Below are 23,971 nucleotides of genomic sequence, written 5' to 3'. Positions count from 1 at the left end.
AAAAAAAAAAAAAAAAAACCCTTAGAATTAGTTTCGACATGGTTTAAAAATAGAACCAGCTAAAAGCAGACAAGTAGAAGGGAGTCCCAGCACTCTTGTGATGCCTAACTTACCCTATTAGGCAGAATGAGGTCAAGACTGCTTGCCCTTTAATTTCTGACTGTGTATTTGGGAGTGGATTGCTTACAAAGCTTAATGAGAACCTGGAACAAAATCCTGAACCAGGATCACATATCCGCAGTGGATACCTAATACACAAACCAACTGTCTCCATTATCAATCTCTCTGCCAAGAGAGAACATGAGAAGAATTACTCCTAACATATATTATGGAAGACATTTTGTTGGAATTTAACCATTGACTGTTGTGAGGTCTGAATTTTAAAATGCTGCAAATTCATTTGTACTAACTTCATATTAAGAATACATGAGAAGTCTGGGAACAGTGGCTCACACCTGTAATCCCAGCACTTTGGGAGGCCGAGGCTGGCAGATCACTTCAGGTCAGGAGTTCAAGACCAGCCTGGCCAACATGGTGGAACCCAGTCTCTACTAAAAATATAAAAATTAGCTGGGTATGGTGGTGGGCACCTGTAATTCCAGCTAGGGAGGCTGAGGCAGGAGAATCACTTGAACCCAGGAGGTAGAGGTTGCAGTGAGCTGAGAAAGCGCCACTAAATTCTAGCCTGGGTGACAGAACAAGACTCTGTCTCAAAAAAATAAATAAAATAAATGAGGCCAGGTGCGGTGGCTCAAACCTATAATCTCAGCACTTTAGGAAGCCTACATGGGTGGATCACCTGAGGTCAGGGGTTGGAGACCAGCCTGACCAACATGGTGAAACCCCGTGTCTCCTAAAAATACAAAAAAATTAGCTGGGCATGTGCCCATGGTGGCATGTGCCTCTAATCCCAGCTACTTGGGAGGCTGAGGCAGAAGAATCTCTTGAACCCAGGAGGCAGAGGCTGTGGTAAGCTGAGATCACACCATTGTACTCCAGTCCAGCCTGGGCAACAAGAGCAAAACTCCATCTCAAGGAAAAAAAAAAAAAGAATAAATGAGAAAAAAACAAATGTTGTCCTGATTATCTATAACTACAAAAGTCACATTTCCAAATGGAAAAAGTACAGCCTACATATCTAAAACTACAGGTAAACAAATTGCCTACTCTGATATTTAACTCCTCAGCTCACATTTAAATTCTTTTTATTCATTTACTTATTTTAAATTAAAGAATTTAAAATAACTAAAGTAAGGAATCCTGTTTGGAACACCCTGTAGGTTCCTACTGAAATAAGCACTGTTCTGGGCATTTAATATCCATTCATAAAGGCCTTTCAGTGTGCTTCTTCCAATGTGAAGCCAACCTATAATTTAGTCAGATGCTGGGCACAGATAGCACTTACTTTTTACTCCTTCAGATAATCAGGTTTCTTTTGAATCATGGATGCTGCATTAGCCAGAATCTAGAGGCATCCTGTTTCTAATGACTGCAGTAGATGACAGCAAAATATAAGCTTCTGAGTTTTTAAAACTGGATTATGTCTTGTAGAGGAAAGCTAATGTTTCTTTAAGAGTTTCAAAGCAACAAAAGATTATATTTGATCAGCACCAAAAAGGCAGAAAGATCAAAGGCACTGAACAGAATACTAGATATTTTAAATAGTTAACTCATGTGGCCGGTTCTCTTACTCCGCAAAAGAAATGATAAACACACTTGCTATATAGTAGCTACTGCACTTGAGGTGAATTGAAGACAAATGGCTTAAATTTCAAAAACAGGCTGGGTGCGGTGGCTCACACCTGTAATCCCAGCACTTTGGGAGGCTGAGGCGGGCAGATCATTTGAGGTCAGGAGTTTGAGACCAGCCTGGGCAACGTGGTGAAACCTCGTCTCTACTAAAAATACAAAAATTAGCCAGGCATGGTGGCACATGCCTGTAGCCCCAGCTACTCAAAGGCTGACACAGGAGAATCACTTGAACCTGGGAGACAGAGGTTGCAGTGAGCTGAGACCACGGGCCACTGCCACTGCACTCCAGCCTGGGCAACATAGTGAGACTCCGTCTCAAAACTAACAAACAAACAAAAATGGCTGAGTATGGTGGCTCATGCCTGTAATCCCAACACTTTGGGAGGCAGAGGCAGGCATATCACTTGAGGTCAGAGTTTGATAGCAACCTGGTATAGACAACATGGTGAAACCCTATCAAAAATTAGCTGGGTGTGGTGGCACATGCCTGTAGTCCCAGCTACCTGGGAGAATGAGATGGGAGAATGACTTGAACCTGGGAGGTGGAGGTTGTAGTAAGCTGAGATGGCGCCACTGCATTCCAGCCTGGGAGACAGAGTGAGACCCTGTCTCAGAAAATAAAAAAAAATAGGCCGGACATGGTGGCTCACGCCTATAATCCCAGCACTTTGGGAGATCAAGGTGGGCGGATCACTTGAGGTCAGGAGTTCCTGACCAGTCTGGTCAACATGGTGAAACCCCATCTCTACTAAAAATACAAAAATTAGCCAGACATGGCAGCACGTGCCTGTAATCCCAGTTACTCAGGAGGCTGAGGCAGGAGAATCTCTTGAACTCGGGAGGCGGAGGTTGCAGTGAGCCGAGATTATGCCACTGCACTGCAGCCTGGGCTACAGAGCGAGACTCTTGTCTCAAAAAAAACCAATAAAATAAGTAAATAAGCTCGCTTTCCTCATACATATTTACAGCATTTCCACTTAAACAATTCAATTTTCTAGCGTTCTGAACAATAGCAGAGGTACAGGGAAACAATATGGAGAGCAAAGGTTACAGATTTCAAGAGTGAGCAAGCTATCTGCACACATGGTGAAACCCTATCTCCACCAAAACCTTTGCACTTCTTCTTGAACAATCCAATACCCAGATATTATAAACAGCAGCAATATTCTCCCCTTCAAATAGGCAATCTGACCCAAGTACATCGAATGGGAAAAAAAATGCATGCATATATGTATTCAGGAGGAGGGGAGGTGGTGTACACATGAGGGTTGAGGGTGGGGACAAGAGGAAGAGAGGAAAGGAGGAGTGAGGAATTCTAATCATAAAATCACTACCTTCAAAAATAGGAAGACTGTATCTTACCATGGAGCATAAGAAGCAGCAATGAAGAAATAGATAACCATTCTATCACACATGTGAAAACAATGCTCCACTGTCCTAGTGAGGGGGAAAAAAAAGTTAAGTAAATTTTTCAGAAAGTGTTCAGATAGGAAGTATGGGTTATCACTCCACTATGTTGCAATTTCCATTCTTGTTCTTGTTCTCATGGCCTTTACACTTGTTCTGCCAAGGTCACACACATTTTTGTTGTTGCTAATGTTATGAAGTCATGAGTAAAAGCTTTGTATTATTTTTTAGGTTGCACATACAATAGATACTCTCAGCATATATGAGACATAGGGACAGAGCTCCATGATAGTCAGGAAATCTGAAGTGGTTAAAGCAAACAAACAGAATCTGTCTTTTCTGATGTTTTCCATTTCTTTTGGATCCCATCTAACAGAAAAATGAAGTTCCTGGAGGGCAGACCACCTTCCCCTCCTCACCCCAGCTCCTATCAGTGCAGGGCAAAGTCCTGATGTTCAGTAAACACTCCCTGAACTGAAATCACATTCTTTGTATCTTTTTAGAGTGTATTTACTGTTTTTACTTCAAATACCCTGGTGTGGATAGTAAATAGTAATAAAGGAAATTCAGAAACTAACTTAGGAAAAACAGTAACAAAAACAAAGAAAGGCACATTTACTACAAAAGCATGGCCACCTGTATTTCTAAGCAAGTTCCTCCTTCCAAAACTGAAAAGTCAGGGGTCTACGTACAAAGAGTTTGGTTCACTGAGGTCTATTCATAAAATGGATTAGACGGAATCTGCCCTTTACTGAGGTAATTTAAAAGTACAAATTTGTAGTATCATCTTGAATCTATTTTCACTGTCCAAGCAGGTATAACTATAATTTGAGGGAACACCAGTATTAGACTTTGCCTCCCCCTACACGTAACATTGACCAAAGCAAACTAATAAGGACTTGTGTAAGTGAAAAAATATACCCCGTAAAGGCTGGGCGTGGTGGCTCACACCGATAATCACAGCACTTTGGGAGGCTGAGGCAGGTGGATCACTTGAGGTCAGGAATTTGAGACCAGCCTGGCCAACACCGTGAAACACTGTCTCTACTAAAAATACAAAAATTAGCCAGGTGTGGTGGCACAGGCCTGTAGTCCAAGCTACTCAGGTGGCTGAAGCACAAGAATCACTTGAACCCGGGAGGCAGAGGTGGCAGTGAGCTGAGATTGCACCACTGCACTCCAGTCTGGGCAACAGAGTGAGAGTCTGTCTCACAAAAAAAAAAAAAGAAAAATGTATTCCATAAATATATATACCTACCATGTATCCACAAAAATTAAAAATAAAAAAAAAAGTTTTAATGGAATAAAAAATACATTTGTGAGAAAGAATGGGTTTCAGTCTATTAGTCATCAGAAGCTATAGCATACCCATAGATGATACTTTACGCCATAGGTCTAAAGAAGTGAACACTACATCAATGCTTTTCAAACTTGACTGCACATCATCACCTGGGGAACTTATAAAATACTGTGATGGTCTCCAGTTCAGAAGACTCTGAAGGGCTAGGAGGTGAGATAGAGGTTGGAGGAAGGGGAAGAACAAGTTTTTATAACTCCTTGGATGACTGTGATTCCTAGCAAGGTTTTGGGCCTTTCTAATCCTGTTTTCTAGATTGTTATACGCTGTTAGAGTAGGTAGACGGATCTGGAGTCTTATCCAAGATCTGCCACCGACCTCTCTGACTCTCACTTTCCTCATAGCTAAAGTGAAAATAAGATCTTTCTCATGGAGTATGTGTGAACATTAAATGAGATAATGTAGGCTATGTATCTAGCATAGTACCTAGCACACGGGAGCACCTACCATGTAATAAATGCTAATTCCCTTCTCACTTTTACTTAAATAAGCCTTTTTTGATATTTAAAAATTCTATAAGAGCAAAAATCTACACATGGCATATGATTCTAGCAGTGCTATTCAAAGTTCAAGAGAATCTAGTTTCTATTACACCTCTGGCAGGAAGATCCAGAATACTGAAGTAGGTACCTACAACTTTTTATTGATCCAGAATCTAGATATCGAAGCCAAGTTTGCTGAGACAACCACAAGCACTAAATTGTGCCAGGAAGATAATAAAGTACTCTGCTTCTAACCTGGCCTCTGGGCGCTGTGGCAGTGTGTCCTAAGGAGCCAGGACAGGCACTTGTGTGGTTCTCTTGTGAGTGTCCCAGAGTGCCCTTGTGATTCAATGCTGTAGTTTTATTTTAAGCCCAGGAAACTGTCACCTTACAGGAAAAGGTAGCAGACTGCAAGCTATATGCAATACTGTAAAAGATATGGTGAAAAAAACTAGGACTTGGAGTCAGAGGTCTTGGAATAATCGGATTCTGCTGGTTTCACTGACTCAGACAAGTCAGGTCACTTCTCTGAGCCTCAGTTCCCCCAAATAAAAATTAAGTGATTTGAATTAGATGATATATAAAGATCCTCCCAGCTCTAAAACTCTAGGATTCTACATGTGAGGGAACCAGTAATCATCTCATAAATCTCAAATCCTGCTTGAAAATGAAGCATATCTTTTAAATATCAGATTGTTTGAATAGTTTGAGGTTTTTTTGGACATTCTTTAAAACCAAAAGGCATATTCGAGTATTTCTTTAAATTGCTCATACTCTGCTCTGAATCTTCCTGTTTTGAAAAGAAGTTTTGCCCTTTAGGGTTGTGCAGAATCCATTTCACAAGCAACCCATTCCCACCTCAATGGTGTGGTGCTCCAAAATCAATCCTTCACTCAGAGGAGGAAAGCTTTTATGTTCTTCTTGTTGGCAGGCCAAGAGCTATAGTATTGTTTTGAAAGTGCTTGATGGCTATTAATAGCAAAACATGTGAACTTTGAATAATACACACAAGACTCAATTCTGAAAGCTAAACTTTGCAAAATGGTAAACTCAAACAATAAGTATACCTCCATACTTCACACACTTGTGGGGTCTTTTGTAATTTTCAAGTTATTTTCAAGTACCTTATCTCATTCACCTATCACACTGACTGTGTGACTCAGATATTATTATTCTCATTTAAGTGATACAGATACTGAGGCTCCACAAGGTCAAGTGATTTACCCAACATTAAAGAGTAGGGCTGGGCCTCAAAGCCTGCCTGCTTACTCCAAGCTCAGTGTGCTTTGTCACTACCCCACAGCTGCTGCGCCCATCATATCCTTAGTGTGCTTGATAGTATTGGAAAATAGCTGTCAGGTTTTTAAGTGGTAAGTCCTGGGGAATCAGTGAGGTTTTGTTTGGGGTTACTGAGCAAAGGCCTGCCTTTTTAGATGCATACTGGGGAGGAGTCCTCAAACTTCATCCAGTCCAAAGAACAAGTCCTGAATAATGGGATAGTATTCTAGTCTACAAGGCAGAAAAATGTCTACTCTTTGCCCTACTTGACTAAAGCATGCCAGCGTGGGAGGCTACCAAACATGTTGAGTCAACTATTTGGATCTGTTGAAACAGCATGCCATCCACTGTACCTTAAGTGGCTCTTTTTCCACGATACAATGTGAAATACTGTAGAAACGATGAAGAGGGCACAGAGTCCCATTCCATAAATCCATGCTGTTATCTTTTCCCAGCAGTCATCAGACAGCCGATGGAGGAGGGCACTGCCCACGATGGCCGGAACAATGAGGAACTGAGGGAAAGATAAAGAATGGTGAATGGAATATTCTGGCTTTTATGGAATTGAGTCTTTTACTAAAAGTACAGAGGTTTACCAGGAACAATTTTAGTAAAATAATCTTAAAGCAAGTATTTGTCTCTCCTGGATAATTGTAACGAGAGCCAGATGAAATTAGCTGCTACACTGGAAAGCAGGTAATACCATTCAGGGCCCAGGAATTGTGTCAACCAATGGGGATACAATTAAGCCATCAAGGATGCAACATTATTCAGCTGTTGCAAAACAGATGTTCTTTATCCTAATTTCATTAAATAAGGACATGTTTCATTCTACTTTGTAATCTGATTTAGAGTAATTACTTGAAAGATTCAAATAGCAAGCAGTCTGGGTGTGGTAGCTCATGACTGTAATCCCAGCACTTTGGGAGGCTGAGGCAGGAGAATCGCTTGAGCCCTGGAGTTCGAGACCAGCCTAGGCAACACAGCAAGACTCAGTCTCTACAAAAATTTAAAAAATTAGCCAGGCATGGTGGCAAACACCTGTAGTCCCAGCTATTTGGCAGGTTGAGGTGGGAAGACTGCTTGGGCCTGAAAGGCTGAGGCTATAGTGAGCCGTGATTGTACCATTGAACTCCAGCCTGGGAGGCAGAATGAGACCCCGTTTCAAAAAAAAAAAAAAAAAAAAAAAACCCAAGCATATACACAGATTTTTCAGGGAGGTCCTCATTTTAAAACATCTGTCCTGTTGCAATTGATATCTCAATATTTCAGGTCAGGATAATTGAACAAATCAAGTAATAGGTATTATAAAGTACATAGCAACACACACATACAAAAAGTCAATTGTTGACGTTATACACCCTGATTTTCACTTTGGATCGGTACATTCCACCAATTTGAGAACTACTGCAGAGAGTGTTTTGGGGTCACTTCATTTTTAACAGAGCCTTTTAAATAAGCAAGAGCAATCCATTTCCAAGGCCCATCTATTCAAAAACTCCTGAGAATTTTAGAGAGAATTTTGCTTTCTGCACCATATTTCATAGTCCACATGGTCACAAACTTTAAGGTCTAGTCATACGTGTATTATTATGACTAGTAAACATCTTATCATGACAGAAACTCCCAGGAGGATAAACGACTTTATTAGATATTAGAGTAAGTATACTTGACAAAGAATACAATCGTTAGCAATTTGCTTATCTTTTTTCTCCCCAAACCTACATTTGCCATCTTGCAACAGAATGTTAAATCCCCTAGATGAGACTGGCATGAGTTTTTCAGATGCTGAAGTTTTCATTGGCCCAAGCAAAATTAGAACATTAAATACAATTGCATCTCTGCTGCAATGGCCACTGTAGGGGTGGGAGTCTATGGCTCCCCTCCCTATTTCAGAGGATTTAAGTATATTTAAGTACAATAAAGTTTTTCATAAAACAAAATGTATTTCATTGAAAGGAATGCCCTTTATCTTGAGATCTTGAGACCATGTCCTTTCTACTTTTCATGTTTAAGTATGTTCTTTCCAGTGAAATGATGACAAAAGGGGTGTTTTGTTTGTGTTAGAAATATTATTGGTCCCTGAAATCCAAAAATTCAAGATATGGTTTAATAAGATTATATTTTCTGTTCTAAAAACTTAATATGGAGGTTTTGTCAGGTTTCCCTTAACTACAGTTTACACAAGTGTTCCTTAACCTGTGACACACTCAGAAGAGACAAGTCAGTTTATTCAGGTTCATCCTGAGTAAATATTATTCCTAAAGGTAAGCTGTGTGTCTCAATATCTGAATAATTGTATTGTACCAACAGTGTCTATCATAAACTAGCCTGTTCTAAACATTCATTGTTAAAGACGTAAACTGGTCTTTTCTCTATTTCTTGTTTTCAGACTGTATCCCAGCCACTATTTTTCCCTCAAAGTCACTAAATGCAAGGGAATAATGAAACCACAGATAAAGTAAAAAATTTATAATGACATAAGAAAATGCCATTAATGTCACATTAACAGGAAAACTGAAAATACATACATATTCACAAACATCCCCAACACAGACAGACAGACACACACACACACACACACACACACAAAGAAATGCACTAAAGTGTTAACAGTTTATTCCTGGTTAGTCTTGTTTTTCGTATACGTTTTTCAGTATTTTTTAAAGTTTCTAATAATGAGCATGTTTTGCTTTTATAATGCAGAAAAAAATTAACAAAAAAATTTATGGATCACATCAGCTTTTTCTTCACCAATATGGAATAACATCTCCTCTGGGGAGCAGTGGCCACTGTAGGGGTGGGAGGCCATGGCTCCCCTCCCCATTTCAGAGGATCACTTAATTTAAAAATGCATCGTTTTCAACAAATTGTGAACTCTCCTTGCCAAATGAACACAGCTGATTGTCTTGAAAAGGCGATTCATTTCATTCTAGGGGTGAGAGTCTTCATAAATAGATGTCTTTGGTTTTTCTGTAACTAGGGTATATACTATTATTATTCCCTTAAAGATCTTGTTGGAGAAAGCAAATCCAGGACAGAGCTGACTGTAGGTTAGAACACACAAAGCGTTCTACATGCTTATATAGCTTCTGGTGATGTGACCCAGCACTGATTTCCTGGTAGATAAGGTCACAGAGATGGGTAAATCCAACTAATTGCGCTGAGGTTACTAGAGTAACTACCCCTTCCTCCCCGCAAAGCCCTGTGGAAAGGTGGCAATGGCGGAAAACTTGTACTCACTGCGTGTGTGTAACAGTTAGCAGCATGTTCATAGCAAGTTGGCTTGTAGCGGCCATTGGCTGGAGCTCGATGGTTCATGAACCTGTAAAAACAAAAAGAACGTGACGTAAGAAAAACTCAAAGTGTGTGAAGAACAATGAGTAAACCTACCAGTGGGCATGTGGTCTATTCTAAGCGAGGAAGTGACTGGTGGAAATACCTAGTTGCAGTAATAAAGCCAAAGCCACTAAAGAGGAGTCAAACGAGCCAACAGCAATGATCCTTAAGCAAATACCCTAGTTTACTAGATTAAGCAGTCTTTCAGTTTATTCAAAAGAAAAACCTTCTATAACCAAAAGCAAACTTCTACAACCAAAAGCAAACAGAAACCATATCCACCCCTTCAACTGGAACCCTCCTCCTCCATTCACACACACACACACACACACACACACACACACACACACACACACGGTACAACTAAAAAAGAAACAAACAAATTTTTCTAAATTTTATTGTCATTTAGTGAAAAGGGATAGACTACATTTGAAACACAAAGTTTCTATTTTCTCTCTTAAAATTTACAAAACTTTATACAGGCACATCTTTAAACCCTACATCCCATGATTAACAGGCCTGTCCCACTAGTTTCCCTACATTGTATTACCTGTCACTAGACAGCTTAAATAAATGATGCCTGGCTACCTCCAGGCAACTTAAAACAGGAGGTATGTTTTTCACCTTCATTATTCCTGAATTCCAAGAGTCTGCTTTAAAGACCAAACACCTGACTACTACCTGATTCTTTTGGCGACAAAATTCATATATACACACAAATGTGTGTATGTATCTAAATATCAAAATCTGTTACATATATAGACATATGCCCATATTCCACACTTCCCTTTAGGCTAACTTTGTGACGATCAGTAGTACGGCGAAAGGCATGAATACCACAGAACCTAGAGAGGATAGCATTCTTCCATTTCAGTATGCTGAGTGAGGATGCCCTCCTCACCAAAAACCCAACCCATACCCACAACAGGTTTCATGAGGGACTCTGGATTAGTCTAACTCATCCTTTTTTTTCTCAGAAGAAGAGAAAAAAGCAGCTGTCTGAATAAAAGAAAGAAACAGATGCACAGAAACAGATGGAGGCAAAAAAAAAAAAAAGAAAAAAAAAAAACAACTTCAAGAGCATTCAGGTCGCAGAGGTCCACTGCATTCCTGTGCTTAAGAGTCTGTAAGACGTCAACAGGCTTTGCACAATAAATCATCCTTTTGCTCAAGCTAGTTTAAAGAAGTGTGAATGGCAGGGGGAGGTGGTTGGTATTTTGTGCCACTAATGAGTTGTAACTACTCATTACCTTATTCATACACACAATAAAAAAATGGTACAAGGCTGAACCAAATGGTAGAACCAAGTTGCCAAAAATTGGCTAAAACGCATGACCAAGCCATTTTAGAGAGTGCCCAGTTTACAAATAAAAGACCATCCAATACTCTCTCCCTGAGTTAGGAAGAGCCTGTTATCCTTAGATCAAATAAATAAAAATAAAGTGGCAGCCACTATTAACACAATACAGATAGTTCAGGTGGAAAATCCACTGTGGAATGAATTTGGGACAGTGAAGACATTTCACTTGGCCCACTGATGGGTTAAGATATTTAACTAGTGTACAAAATATGTACTTACTGAGTATAATCTACCAGATGGTTTGAAAATCAACTGTTAAAGAGAAATATACAGCTACTAGCTTCAAAATTTATCCAAGCTATTCTCAAATATAGTTAACTATTATCAAGCATCATCTTTTCTCCCCCGCTAATATTTTAAATAATTTTACTATTTCCTAAGGGACAAGAGTGTTGCTATACAGTTCTTATTAGCAAAAACGAAAATAATTACACTCTTGGGAAGAATGCTTTAAAAGTGTCCCAAGTATTGGAGGATATACCACATCGTTGCCCTGAGATATAACAACAGAGCTGTAAGTAGCATACCCTATTAGGAATTTTCAAGGGTAAACAGCAAGGCCCCAAGATGGCTGAAGTTAGATGAAATTGAAAGTGCTCTGTGTAGGGTGCAGTAAGTAGGATTTGTCTACCCACCACCAGGCTGCAGACTAAAATAGCAATTTATATCTCTGGCAGCCCAATCTAAAAATAGTCAAGCCATTACCCAGCAACAGGGATAGACTTTCACATTTTCTCCTAAAAACAAATAAACTGGATGGCCATGTTTATGACAGCTGAGTCCCTGATCACCTGGAATCATTCACATTAAAAAATAAAATAGAAAGTTATACAGAAAAATATCCCACCCATGGTGACTCAAGGCACTCTCTCCTGATGCACAGAGCAAGACACGGGCAATAGGGAAAGATAAGGGTAAGTATCCTGGAAGCAGTTCTCTAAATCTGAGGCTCAGCAGGATAGACAGCATAATTGTTCTGCTGGGAAAGTACAATACAATTTTCCCATTTCTCTCTAACCTGCCAGGGTGCAATCAAGCCTCCTCCACAGCCTCCTGAAGAAACCACTCCTAAGACCTAAATGGAAAAGCAGATGTAAAATGTAAATCAACTCCCACACTCTGGCCTTCATCTCTTCCCCAAAAAAAGAAATGGGAAAGGTTCAAGTGCTGGTTATGGAAAACAGCATCCATTTATGGAAGACATCTCTATTTAAGGCGGAGTGGCCCTAATGGTTACTCAATGCCTGAGTAACCAGCAAGCTCTAGAGGGTTTGAAGGAAGGTGATTTAGTCCTGGGAGTGGGAATTGCACTTAATAAAACTACTAGTGAAGCAGGGTTTTTTCACTCATCCCTTCACTTTCTCTTTCAAAACTCTCCTGCCTTCCCCCTTGCCCAATGTTCTTATCACCTCCTCCTTCCCCCGTACCCCTCTCCCATGCCATGACAGAATTTCAAAACCGTGGAGGGAAAGAACAGATCAGAGGCCTGGGAACGCTCCTCAGCACACTAACACACTTGAAATTCAGCCCAAAGCACTGTGCCCACTGAGTAGATCTGCAGCCCACCAGCAGATCTCAGAGGCTGATCTCAGTAGATCAAATCCCGCAAGTGTTCCTCATTCTCCGAGTGCAAGTACCGTCAACGCTACCTTCAAAATATATTTCAAATAAGTCCACCTCATCACTTGAGGTCAGGAGTTCAAGACCAGCCTGGCCAACATGGAGAAACTCCATCTCTACAAAAATAGAAAAATTAGCCTGGCATGGTGGCGTGCACCTGCAATCCCAGCTTCACAGCTCCTACCTTAAATAAAGACCTAACATCTCAAGTCTGTGCAAATACATAGTCTCTTAACTAGTCTTCCTGCTTGACCCCCTATAGACTCTCTTCTTTATATAGCAGCTACAGTTTTCCATTAGAAACAGATCAGGGGCTGGGCATGGTGGCTCACACCTGTAATCCCAGCACTTTGGGGGAGCTGAGGCAGGAGGTCGCTTGAGCCCAAGAGTTTGAGACCAGCCTGGGCGATATAGTGAGATCCCATCTCTACACAAAAAAATGTAAAAATTAGCCCGGGGGTGGTGGTGTACGCCTGTAGCCCCAGCTACTTGGGACTGAGGTGGAAGGACTGCTTGAGCCTCGGAGGTCAAGGCTGCAACAGTGTGTTCTGATGGCACCACTGCACTCCAGTCTGGGTGACAGAACAAGACCCTGTCTCAAAAACAAACAACAACAAAAAACCCAGATCACATCACACACCCCAATCCCAGCTTAAAGTCTGCCTCTGGCTTCCCAAAGTGCTTACAATAGCACTGAAACACAGTGTTCATAGGCCCAAAAGCCCTGAGTGGTCTGGGCCTCACTCCCCCTCCAGTCTCAGGGTGGCATCTTTCTCTCTCTCCACCCTCTGGCTATACCACCTCTTTTCTGCTCCTTAAACACATCAAGGTTGTGTCTGCCTCTGGGTGTGTGTACTTGCTGTTTACTTCTGTCTAAGATCTTCTCCAGAATGCTCAGCTCTCTTCTCATCCTTTCAGCTCAGCTCAGATGTCACCTCCTCAGAGAGGTTTTCCAGACTATCCTAACTGAAGTATCATTTCAACCCTCCATATCCAACCAGAGCCCTGTGTCACAATTGGTAAGACTTTGATTTGTTTTAGCTTATTTTTTATTTCATCTTTTCCCACTGTAGTGTGAATTCCACAGGCTATCTTGTTCACCTTTCCATTACCAAACTCAAGTACAATGCCCAGCTTATTGCTAGAGCTTAATGATTGTTGAAAGAATAGAAAGACATTCCAGCTACTGCTGAACTATTTCGTCTTAACAAAGATATCCCATAGTCAATTAGTTTTACTGTGGACACGGCAGGTTCTGTAAGTAAGAGAAACACGCAGCCTCGGAACCAAGAGAACCCCGAATCTCACAAAAAAACACTTAAAAGCCAAGACAATGGATGTTCCAAGGGCCCCTTCAACATCTCTTATGTTGCAATGTATGAGTGCACCCTTCTTACTATTAGCTCCCCTTTATGACTGAGCCTATTTGTTCAGGAAAAGCGTCCACTGTCAATAGTGCCAATCTTGACTTTATTATTAAATAAAGGAAGATGGCGTATATAAGGAGACTACCCCATGCCTACGATTTAGTGCTTTAAGAACTTGGGGAAAAAGACAATAGGTAACCCTGTAAGATTCTAATACTTTAGATTAAAATGCTTTCCCACATATCCACTTTTGAAGCTAGCTACATGATCATGAGGTTGGGGCTGAGGAAAAGGGCTTTTTTTCCCTTGGATCTTTGGTTGCAAGACTGTTGAAATGAGTACACACCAACAAGAAGATACAGTAGAAGTTCTGTGGATCTTATACCTATATGCAATACACACAGATGTGGTGTGGGCAGGGAGTAAGAGAGAGAAAGTGGTGAGCTAGCAGCATGAGTGGTGGAGAGACAGACATGAAGTTGAACTCTTGGATCTACCCCTTCCTAGCTGTATGACTATGGGCAAGTTTCCCTTCATTCTCTAAACCTATTTACTCTTCTATCAAATGGGTATAAAATTTATGTCTTCCAGAGTTACAGTTGAGGATGAGTAATATACAAGTGCCCAGCCAGTGCCTGGCATAGATAAATGGCACTCAACAAATGTTAGCAGTTATTGCCATCAATCAGAGATGCTGTGAAGGGGAGAGGACGACTTTGTGTTTGTCTATGTGTGTGTAGGTATCTTGGGGATACTCAAGTGTGAAACAGATAAAACAAGGAAGATAAAATATGCCTCTGTGTTCCAGTGGAATTTTTCACATCCTAAGTTTGTTAAGAAGCCATCATTGCATAAACCCCTCCTCGTGCTCCTCTATTCAGTCCCAATAAATCTATCAGGGAGGAAGCACATCTCCCCTCAGAGACAGTGTGTTTGTACCATCCTCCAGTTCCTTTGTAATTTACCTACCTGGGAATGCTCAGAAAGATATATCATAAACACAGCATGAAAAGGTGCAGAATAGTACCCTCAGCATTTTAATGTGTGAACCACAAAAATCAGGACATTCTCATTACATTACTTTTTGTTTATAGGCTTTATTTCCAAGTTAAAATTGATGCTTAGAAATATGTTTCCAACCTAACCTATGATAGAGAACCAGGAAATTATGAGATCACACAAATCTTCAAAGAAAATCAGGGTGGGTCTAGATGTCATCAAGAAAGAAACTGTTAAATATCCACTGAGCAAAACACAAGCCCCCAAGAAAATTCCAGTCTATGCCACACCAAAAGAAAATGCCTGTATTTTTAGTTTTTAAGTTAATAATAGAGAGCGCAAAAATCACATTACAACTGTCTAATAAGGAATGGATCAGTGTCCAGCAAAAATAATTAAAAAGTCAGTTCGATAAGCTGAGAGGGTAGCATCCTAAATGAAGTTTTTTGTTGTTGTTGTTGTAACACTGTTTTAACATTTGTGCAACAAATAATTGAACAGGGTCTTTTTTTTTTTTTTTCTTTTTAGAGAATCCAAAGGAATAGGTAAGAAAGACAAACTCTTAATCAAATAAGGAAGAGGCAATTTCACAGAATATTGCTACTGTTCTCTGAAAACAGGAAGAGCACAGACGTGTAGAGAAGTAAAACCAAATCAAACAAACCGCATGCACAGGGCTTCACTGATCATGCCTGAGTGCATGTTACATTCTCTCTAAAAGCCCCTCCGGTCTTCATTTCTGACATCAGGTTCTAAAGTCGGAACACTATGGTTCCATTTTGCCATTAGACACACCGATATGGAGTTCCCACTGGGGGAACAGTGCCAGGCATTCAACACCCTGACTGATAAGCAATATATTCAGAAGTCAATCCAAGTCTTCAAGCTGATCCCCTTCCTGGTGGCCCAGACCATGTCAACTCTTCTGTGCATTTGTTGCCTCCTTTACCCTTTGGGACTAGGGGAGGAATGAGATGGGTGAGTGGGCAGTGAGGGTATGGAGACTGGAAAGAAAAAAAAAATGTGTACTTTAAAATTCGGAAATAAAAGGTAGTGTCTAAAAACTCAGCAATCTTCTGGGAAGATTTCATGCATTTCTTACAATTTCCCCTGTCCCTGCACCCCCAGCAAACCTGCCGGCGGTGAAGGTCCGGGAATTTACACAAAGGGATGCGGAGTTACCACAAGCCCTGGAGAGGTGAACTTTCACCCACTTAAACAGAAAAGAAAAGCCCGGAGTTCCTCTCAGAGCCTTGGGCTAACCTCCATCCATTGTTAGACGGTGGAGCCCCAGAGGGGAGTAAGGCCATGGCGCCCCCCAGCCCGGCATTTCCACCAGCTCTACAGTGAATGAGCAGCGGCCAGCCTTCCGGTGGCGCCTCCACGGTTCCTCCTCCTCCTTTCCGAACACCGGCGCCTCCACAGCAGGTCTCGCCACCCGAAAGCTAACATGCCCCTTCGCAGAGCCCAAAATAGCACCGCCCTGGAACGCTCAGCTGGAGAACCAGCAGGGCCCCTACACGGCCAGGCAGGGCTAAGCTGGCGGAGCGTGCCTCAGTTTCCCTGTTCCTAGGGCCGTTCACAGACAAAGCACCCAAAATGCCTAGCACCCCGCTTTACGACAAATCTCTCCGCAGGGCGCCACCCGGTTCCGCGCGCCCCGGGAGACCCCCCCACCCTGGAGGTAAAGGGATGGAGGCCAAAGCCAAGTCGGAGGACTCGGGGGCGGCGCCCGGGGCTGGGGTTCGGGTTCCCAGAGAGAGCCAGAGCCCACCCTGTATGGGGATCGGGAGGGTGAGCCCCAGGAGCAAAGGGATCCCCAGGAAGGAGGACAGGCTTGGGGTCCCAGGTCCGGGAATCCATCCGAGGTCCGCAGGTTGCGAGGGGAGACCCGGGTCAGGCAGGAGCTCCCATCCTCGGAGGAAGGGGATCGCCCAGGGACAGCAGGCTGGGGAATCCCCCGGGAGCTGATCCCGGGCCAAGGTGCTGGATCCACCCAGGATGGATCCAGGTGAGGAGCGGGGAGCCGTGCGCTTAACGGCGGGACTTGGGGACCCGCTCCCGACACGGGCAGCGGGACCGGGACGCCATCCCTCTCACCGCTGGAATCGATTCTTGAACCGCATTGATCCTCTGCTCCTCCTCGGGGGCCAGGAGCTCCGTCTCGTCAGCACCGGCGGCCGGGCGCGCGGCCCTCATGGGCTTGGGCTGCTCCGGAGGCCGCCTGCGTGTCCAGCGGAACCCTTCGGCCGGGTAGGGTCGGAGTGGGCCAGGCCGGGGGTCGGGACAGGGCTGGGGCCAGACCGGGCGGCTGGGGGCGGGAGGGAGGCCGCTTCAACGGCCCCGACGCCTCCCGCCTCCCGCCTCCCGCCTCCCCGGCTCCTCCGCCCCGGGGCTCCTGCGCCCCGCCCCGGAGCACGGCTCCGCCCCCGCCGGCTCTGTTCGCCTGCGTGCACCCGCGGTCGCCGGCGCGTCAACGCGCCTGTCAGCCAATCGGCACCCCGAGCGGCGCGGCGGCTACGCTGCCATTCATTCCCGCTGGGGTCGGGCGGCGGGGCGGAGCCTCGCGGGGGAGGGGCGGGGCGAGGGGAAGGGGAGGAGCGCGGGAACGCGGCACCCTTCTTTAAGAGACAAGCGGGAGAAGAGACCGAGGGAGGGAGAGAAGTGGTGAAGGAGGAGATGGACCAGGAAATCTTAAAAGCATTGTGAAGAAAATAGCAGCAAACAAGCAGGTCTACCTCATTCATTTTTTCTTCATGATTCATTTCTCCATCCCTCCATTCATTTATTCCTTCATCATTTTGAGGGCCAGCTCCCGCGAGGCTATTGTGAGAGGATCCAGGGCCGAATGAAAAACCTGTCCTTGTCTGACCCATGAGGGAGTTGAGGTCTCTGAGCCGTGTTCTAACTCCGAGATTCAGTGAGATCCACGAACGGAGGAATCCTCTGCAAGGATCCCTTTATGTTATCCTCCAGTTTACTTTTTATTTTATTTTATTTTTATCCAAGCAGCTTTCAAATAAACGAGTAGACTTGAATCAGGGTCCTGTCGCTAAACCTTCTAAACTCAGACGGCCTCCTGGAAGAGAGGTTCAAATAAAAATAAATGAATGGGCCAGGTGCGGTGGCTCATGCCTGTAATCCCAGCACTTTGGGAAGTCAAGGTGGGCGGATCACCTGAGGTCAGTAGTTCGAAACCAGCCTGGCCAACATGGTGAAACCCCGTCTCTACTAAAAATACAAAAATCAGCCGGGCATGGTGGCGGGCGCCTGTAATCCCAGCTACTCGGGGGGCTGAGATGGGAGAATCGCTTGAACTTGGGAGGCAGAGGTTGCAGTGAACCGAGATTGCGCCACTGCGTTCCAGCCTGGGTGATGGAGTGAGACTTTGACACACACACACACACACACACACACACACTGAATGGGTGATTTGCCGAGCCTTTCCAGGATCACCCATGGAAGTTAAATGTGTTCCCTTCCAGATATCCTGTCCATATCCGGCCCCCAGCCCACAAGCTAGAGACTCTGGAGGGGCATGAGGCCAGCCTGCTAGGAGTGCTAAATCGTCCTACAGTGATGCATTGGAAAGCCGGGGAATTCTGTCACCCATAATTCCAGTTCCCTTTCCTTGAACCTTCCAGAGAGGTACTTTCCATGCTTACTGCATTAATCTTCCCAAGAACTCCTCTGGATGGGCATTATCCAGCTCATTTAACAGATGAGGCTGAGGCTCACAGTGGTCAATAAACTTGCCAAAGGCAAAAACTAAGGCTCCTACCTACCTTTCTCTAACATTAAAGACCCAGCTCCTTTCAGTAGTGGGACTGCCTCTCCCTGTTTTAAAGCAATACACTTCTCTAAAACAAAACAAACAAAACAAAACTTAGTCCACCTGTACCCTCAACACTAAATCAGGAAAATGAGCCTGAAAATGAGCCTGGAAGTAAGTCTACTTCTTATCAGCTATGTTGGGCCACTGGGCTAAGCCATCAGTGCGAGAGGTGAAGGTAACAAAGGAGACAGCTAATAAAGATAGATGAAAAATAGCCTTGTGAAATAACATAAGAAGGGTTAAAAAAAAAAAAAAAAAAAAAAAACAAAAAACAAGGAAGCTCAATTGTAACAGATGTACCACACTGTTGGGGGATGTTGATAACGGGAGAGGCTATGTATGTATGGGAAATCCCTGTACTTTACTCTCAATTTTTGAGTGATCCTAATACTTCTCTGGAAAAAAATAGTCTTTTGGTTTTTTTTTTTTAAAAGGGGGCCAGGCACGGTGGTTTGCGCCTGTAATCCCAGCACTTTGGGAGATCTAGGTGGGAGGATCGCTTGAAGCCTGGAGATTGAAACTAGCCTGAGCACCCAAGCAAGAGTCCATCTCTAACAACAACAACAACAAAATTAGCCAGGTGTTGTGGCAGGCACCTGTAGTCCCAGTTACTTGGGAGGTTGAGGTGGGAGGATGACTTGAAACTGGGCCACAGAGTGAGATCCTGTCAAAAAAAATTAAAAAGGCAGGCAGGCAGGCAGGCAGGAAGGAAGGAAGGAAAGAAGGAAGGAAGGAAGGAAGGCAGCAAGGAAGGAAGGCAGGCAGACAGAAAGGCAGCGAGGCAGGCAGTGCTGATACATGTTACAACATGGATGAACCTTGAAAACATTATGTTAAATGAAAGAAACCAGTCAAAAAGAACTGCAGATTGTACAATTCCATTCATACAAAATTCCATTAATATGTCCCAGAATAGGCAAATCTTTAAAATAGATTAGTGGTTGCCTAGGGCAGGGGAATGGGAGGGGATTGAGAAGTGATGGCTAAGAGGTGTAATGGTCTTTGGGGTCTAATGAAAATGTTCTCAAATTGTGATAATGGAAGTACAATTCTGTGAATATATAAAAGCCATTGAACCGTACACTTTAAGTGGGTACATTGTATGGCATAGGAATTCTATCTTAATAAAGCTGTTAAAAGATTTTGAAAAATTTTACTTTCTGTAAAAAGGTCGAAATAAAAATATCTGGAGCACAGAGATTGTCTTATTCATGTTTGTATTTCCTGGAGACTTTTAACAGAAACTCACACGCAGTAGGTCCCCAATAAACAGTTAGTTAATGAACTTAATTAAAAAATAACTGAAAACAACAACAGCACAATGAGCCAACAGATGCCAGATCACATCTTTGTGGGTTTTTTTGTTTGTTTTTTGTTTTTTTTTTTGAGATGGAATCTGGGCTGGCCCTGTCACCCAGGCTGGAGTGCAGTGGCCCGATCTTGGCTCACTGCAAGCTCCGCCTCCCAGGTTCATGCTGTTCTCCAGCCTCCAGAGTAGCTCGGACTACAGGCGCCCGGCACCATGCCTGGCTAATTTTTTTTTGTATTTTTAGTAGAGACAGGATTTCACTGTGTTAGCTAGGATGGTCTCGATCTCCTGACCTCGTGATCCACCCACCTCTGCCTCCCAAAGTGCTGGGATTACAGGCTTGAGCCACTGCACTTGGCCTAGATCACATCTTATTAGTGACGTAGGAGTGTGCAGAGATAAGAAGTGAACTGAGTATGACGAGCATAATGAGGAAGGGGTGCCAGAAAGAAGGAAGTCTGCAGATGGATTTTGATTGAGATGCTGGCTGGGTATCACTTAGCACAACCTTTCCCACTGGGAGAATAGCTTGAACAAGGAAGAGAAGTGGTTGGTATGAGGAAAACTTTTGAGAGGCTACCTAGGTTTGGAAACAACAATGACAATGATATTTACCCAAGGAAAAGAAATGAATGAGATGAAAGTCAGATTAAATCAGATGAAATAAAAACACATTGACCTACAGTGATATCTCTTCCACAGAAATGCTGGACTATCAACTAACGGCGACTTAAACAAATCTGATCACAATTTTAAATTAACCTCACCTTTCCTGAAACCTACCCCCTCAAGGTAAAAGCAAGCCACAAGAGATAAAAATAAAATGCAAGAAACAGCTTTAAATGAATCATGTAAACACCTGCCACATTTTTTTAGTGAGGTGTTTAGTGAATCTGTTTCTGAGGAGCAATCCCAAGTATGATTGCAGCAAAGAGGTACTCAGTTTGATTTACAGATTAGTGTTGTGAGAGCTGAAGACAATGGAAAATGTTTTGCATTAGCAGGATGTGACATTTTTGTTGAGCTCGGAATTATAGTTCTTCTTTCTGCAAAACTGCAGATGTATATTTGCATGGGCATCGCCTGTGCCTATAAGAAGGAATTTGTGATAGAGCTAACTCCAGGTGCAATAGAACAGATGCCAGAGGAAACTTTTAGGAGAGCAAACACCTGCTCTGCTCATGAAGGGATACAGAGTTCCTGGATAGGATGCCGTTCATACAAGGAAGCACCTGGGAACTGCGCCCCTAGCTCCGATCATCCAATCCGAAAGCAGCAGCTTTTCTCCAAACTTTTACTCCAGACACCTCCGGAAGGCTTGACTGAACTTCCAATCTCATCCTGTGTTCTGTAACTGGCTTTCAATCTGTTTGTTGTTGTTGTTGTTGCTGTTTTTTATTTACAAATATGACTGAATAAAGCAAGTTTTAAAATGAAGATGCTCCCAATCTTTCCTTCTTTTCCAAGAAGAAGAATGTTGTCTTTTCCTACTTGGTTTTCTGCCCACAATCACTGACCTTTGAGTAGTGCTTGGTCTATCATGCCCCATTCCTAGACTTGCTTGATAAAAACAACTGGATAAAGCAATGGGAAGAAAAAAAGATCTACAGAAAAAGCGAAGGACTTAGGTAGATGGACTATATTTATCACCCAGATAAAGATGAATAAGAAAAAAATTCCATACTCTGGGAGATATTGGTCAAGATGTTTTGAGAGGTGGGTTGGGATTTAGCAAAATAAGAGGATTCACAGGATTGTGAGACATAAGAAGAAGAAGAATAGGAAAGGGGTTGGGAAAAGTGTTACTAACAATATGAGTTGGATACGCTCATATTTTCCAAGAAGTAGTTTCGGGTCCTTTTTAAAAATTATTTGTGGCTCTTTGGTTGTATTTATTTGAAAGCTACTTCTTTTAGCAACTGGACTACATGGAAGGAGGATGTACTATGTTTGCACAGATTAACTTTCTTTTTTTTAACTTTAAGTTCTGGGACACAGGTGTAGAACATGCAGGTTTGTTACATAGATATACATGTGTCATGGTGATTTGCTGCACCCATCAACCCATCATCTAGGTTTTAAGCCCCACATGCATTAGGTATTTGTCCTAATATTCTCCCTCCCCTTGCCCCGCACCCCCCGCAGATTAAATTTTTGAATGCCTAACATGGTTCTAGAAATTTTGCAGTGATTATCTCATTTTATCCTTAAAACTATCCTGTGAGATAGATAATATCGTGTCTGTTTTATAGATGAAGAAGTGAAAGCTTAGAGAGGTTTTGCAAATAATATAAATGTGTATTAGTGAAAAAGTCAAGATTTGAGCCCAGGTTTTCTGACTCCAAGCTCAAGGCTTTTTCCACCCGTGCCTTGTCACAGTAGATGACTATGTGTCATTCCTCACTGCATGAAGCAGTGTTCTATTCTCATTGCACATGTCATTCCTCACTGCATGAAGCAGTGTTCTATTCTCATTGCACAATCAATAAATGACATTCTGTTGGCTGTTGTGGCTGTTTTCCCTCAAAAAAGAGCATTTGAATGTAAGACACTGACTGCCTCATGACATATTCTGCTTAGGACTGAGGGTCAGGATTGCCTCAGCACTTTCTTCAAACAGAGGTTTGAGAGGTGATAAGAATAAGGATGGGAATGCCAATGAATGCAAGGAAGACCTCAAAAGACCAACATAAAGCAAAAATTGATGGCAGTGGTTCTCACAACGTGGTGCAGAGGCCACAAGACACATTAGGTAGGGACTTTCCTATTGGTCTGTGTGAAACTCATGTCTGTGCTTTTGATTTGGCCACAGAGAATAAAGAATCATATTTAACACAATGTAGATGCCCCTTATTTGGGCTCACTTAGCCACTTATCTTGATGTTTCTTTCTTTCTTAGGTAAGGGCAGTAAGAAGCCAGTGGGAATAGTTAGCCTGTGAGTTCTTTCATTCTGCCAAAGTCAACTGTGAACAGAAAAGATTTGAGATTCTTAGTGTCTTTGTGTGGTCTCAGTTATTCTATGTGTTCATGGTAAATAAGAGGTGGTGGTAAAGATGAAATGTAATTTCTCTTGAAGTGAGAAAAGCAGAGTATGTTGGTGGAAATGCCCATGATGATTTCTAAACTCGCACACACTGAAAGATGCTGCTCTGAAACCTCACCAGGTGCTGTAGAGGGTCCAGGTAGACATCATCACTCATTTGCAATCTAAATACAGCTGAGCCTCCTTGGGCAAGTCCTAGCACCTGCCTTAATGATTCTGGAAGAATCACATATTTAAATGAATCTCTAAAACAAGGGTCCCCAACCGCCGGGCTGCAGACCGGTACCAGTCCGTGGCCTGTTAGGGATCAGGCTGTACAACAGAGAGTGAGCTGTGGGCAAGTAAGCATTACCGCCTAAGCTCTGCCTCCTGTCAGATCAGCGGTGGTATTAGATTCTCATAGGAGCATGAACCTCATTGTGAACTGCACACACGAGGACATTAGAGTCTCACAGGAGCACAAACTCTATTGTGAACTGAACATGCAAAAGGCCTAGGTTGCCCACTCCTTATGAGAATCTAATGCCTGATGATCTGAGGTAGAACAGTTTTATCCTGAAACCATCCCCGCCTCCCGGTCTGTGGAAAAATTGTCTTCTACAAAACCAGTTCTGTCCCTGGTGCCAAAAAGGTTGGGGACTGTGGTTATAAAAGCACAGACAAGTAATGTCAATTGTTACTAAAGTTTCTTGTGAATATGGAGAAGGGAAATGCATTGCACATAACTCTTAAACATCTCTGTATCTCTCTAGTTCTGTCATATGGCAGCTGCCATATCTCTTTCTCCCAAACAACCGCATGTTTCTATCCAGCATTTCTTCC

At 42.9% G+C, this 23,971-nt stretch overlaps 1 protein-coding gene and 1 long non-coding RNA gene across 2 annotated transcripts in view; both read right to left on the bottom strand.

The window, feature by feature from the left end:
- LOC105476773 (monocyte to macrophage differentiation associated) overlaps positions 1-17,339 on the bottom strand; it is a 29,073-nt gene extending 11,734 nt beyond the window's left edge. Inside the window, exons 1-4 of the mRNA XM_011732944.3 lie at positions 17,062-17,339; positions 9,520-9,601; positions 6,630-6,790; positions 3,115-3,189 (exon numbers count right to left, since the gene is read on the bottom strand). Of these exons, the coding sequence (XP_011731246.1) occupies positions 3,115-3,189; positions 6,630-6,790; positions 9,520-9,601; positions 17,062-17,087 (344 nt within the window). The 5' untranslated portion in view covers positions 17,088-17,339. The remainder of the gene's footprint in view (positions 1-3,114; positions 3,190-6,629; positions 6,791-9,519; positions 9,602-17,061) is intronic.
- On the bottom strand, positions 15,040-17,053 carry LOC105476772 (uncharacterized). Its single transcript, XR_984227.3, has 2 exons — positions 16,225-17,053; positions 15,040-15,965 (listed from the first exon to the last, which is right to left on the bottom strand). It is a non-coding gene; the product is annotated as an uncharacterized lncRNA (long non-coding RNA).
- Positions 17,340-23,971: the final 6,632 nt, after the last annotated feature.

This window comes from Macaca nemestrina, chromosome 17 (assembly GCF_043159975.1).
Source record: "Macaca nemestrina isolate mMacNem1 chromosome 17, mMacNem.hap1, whole genome shotgun sequence".
In the NCBI taxonomy this organism is placed as follows: domain Eukaryota; kingdom Metazoa; phylum Chordata; class Mammalia; order Primates; family Cercopithecidae; genus Macaca; species Macaca nemestrina.
The sequence above is the reverse complement of the archived record's forward strand: the minus strand, read 5'-3'. Positions and strand labels throughout refer to the sequence as shown.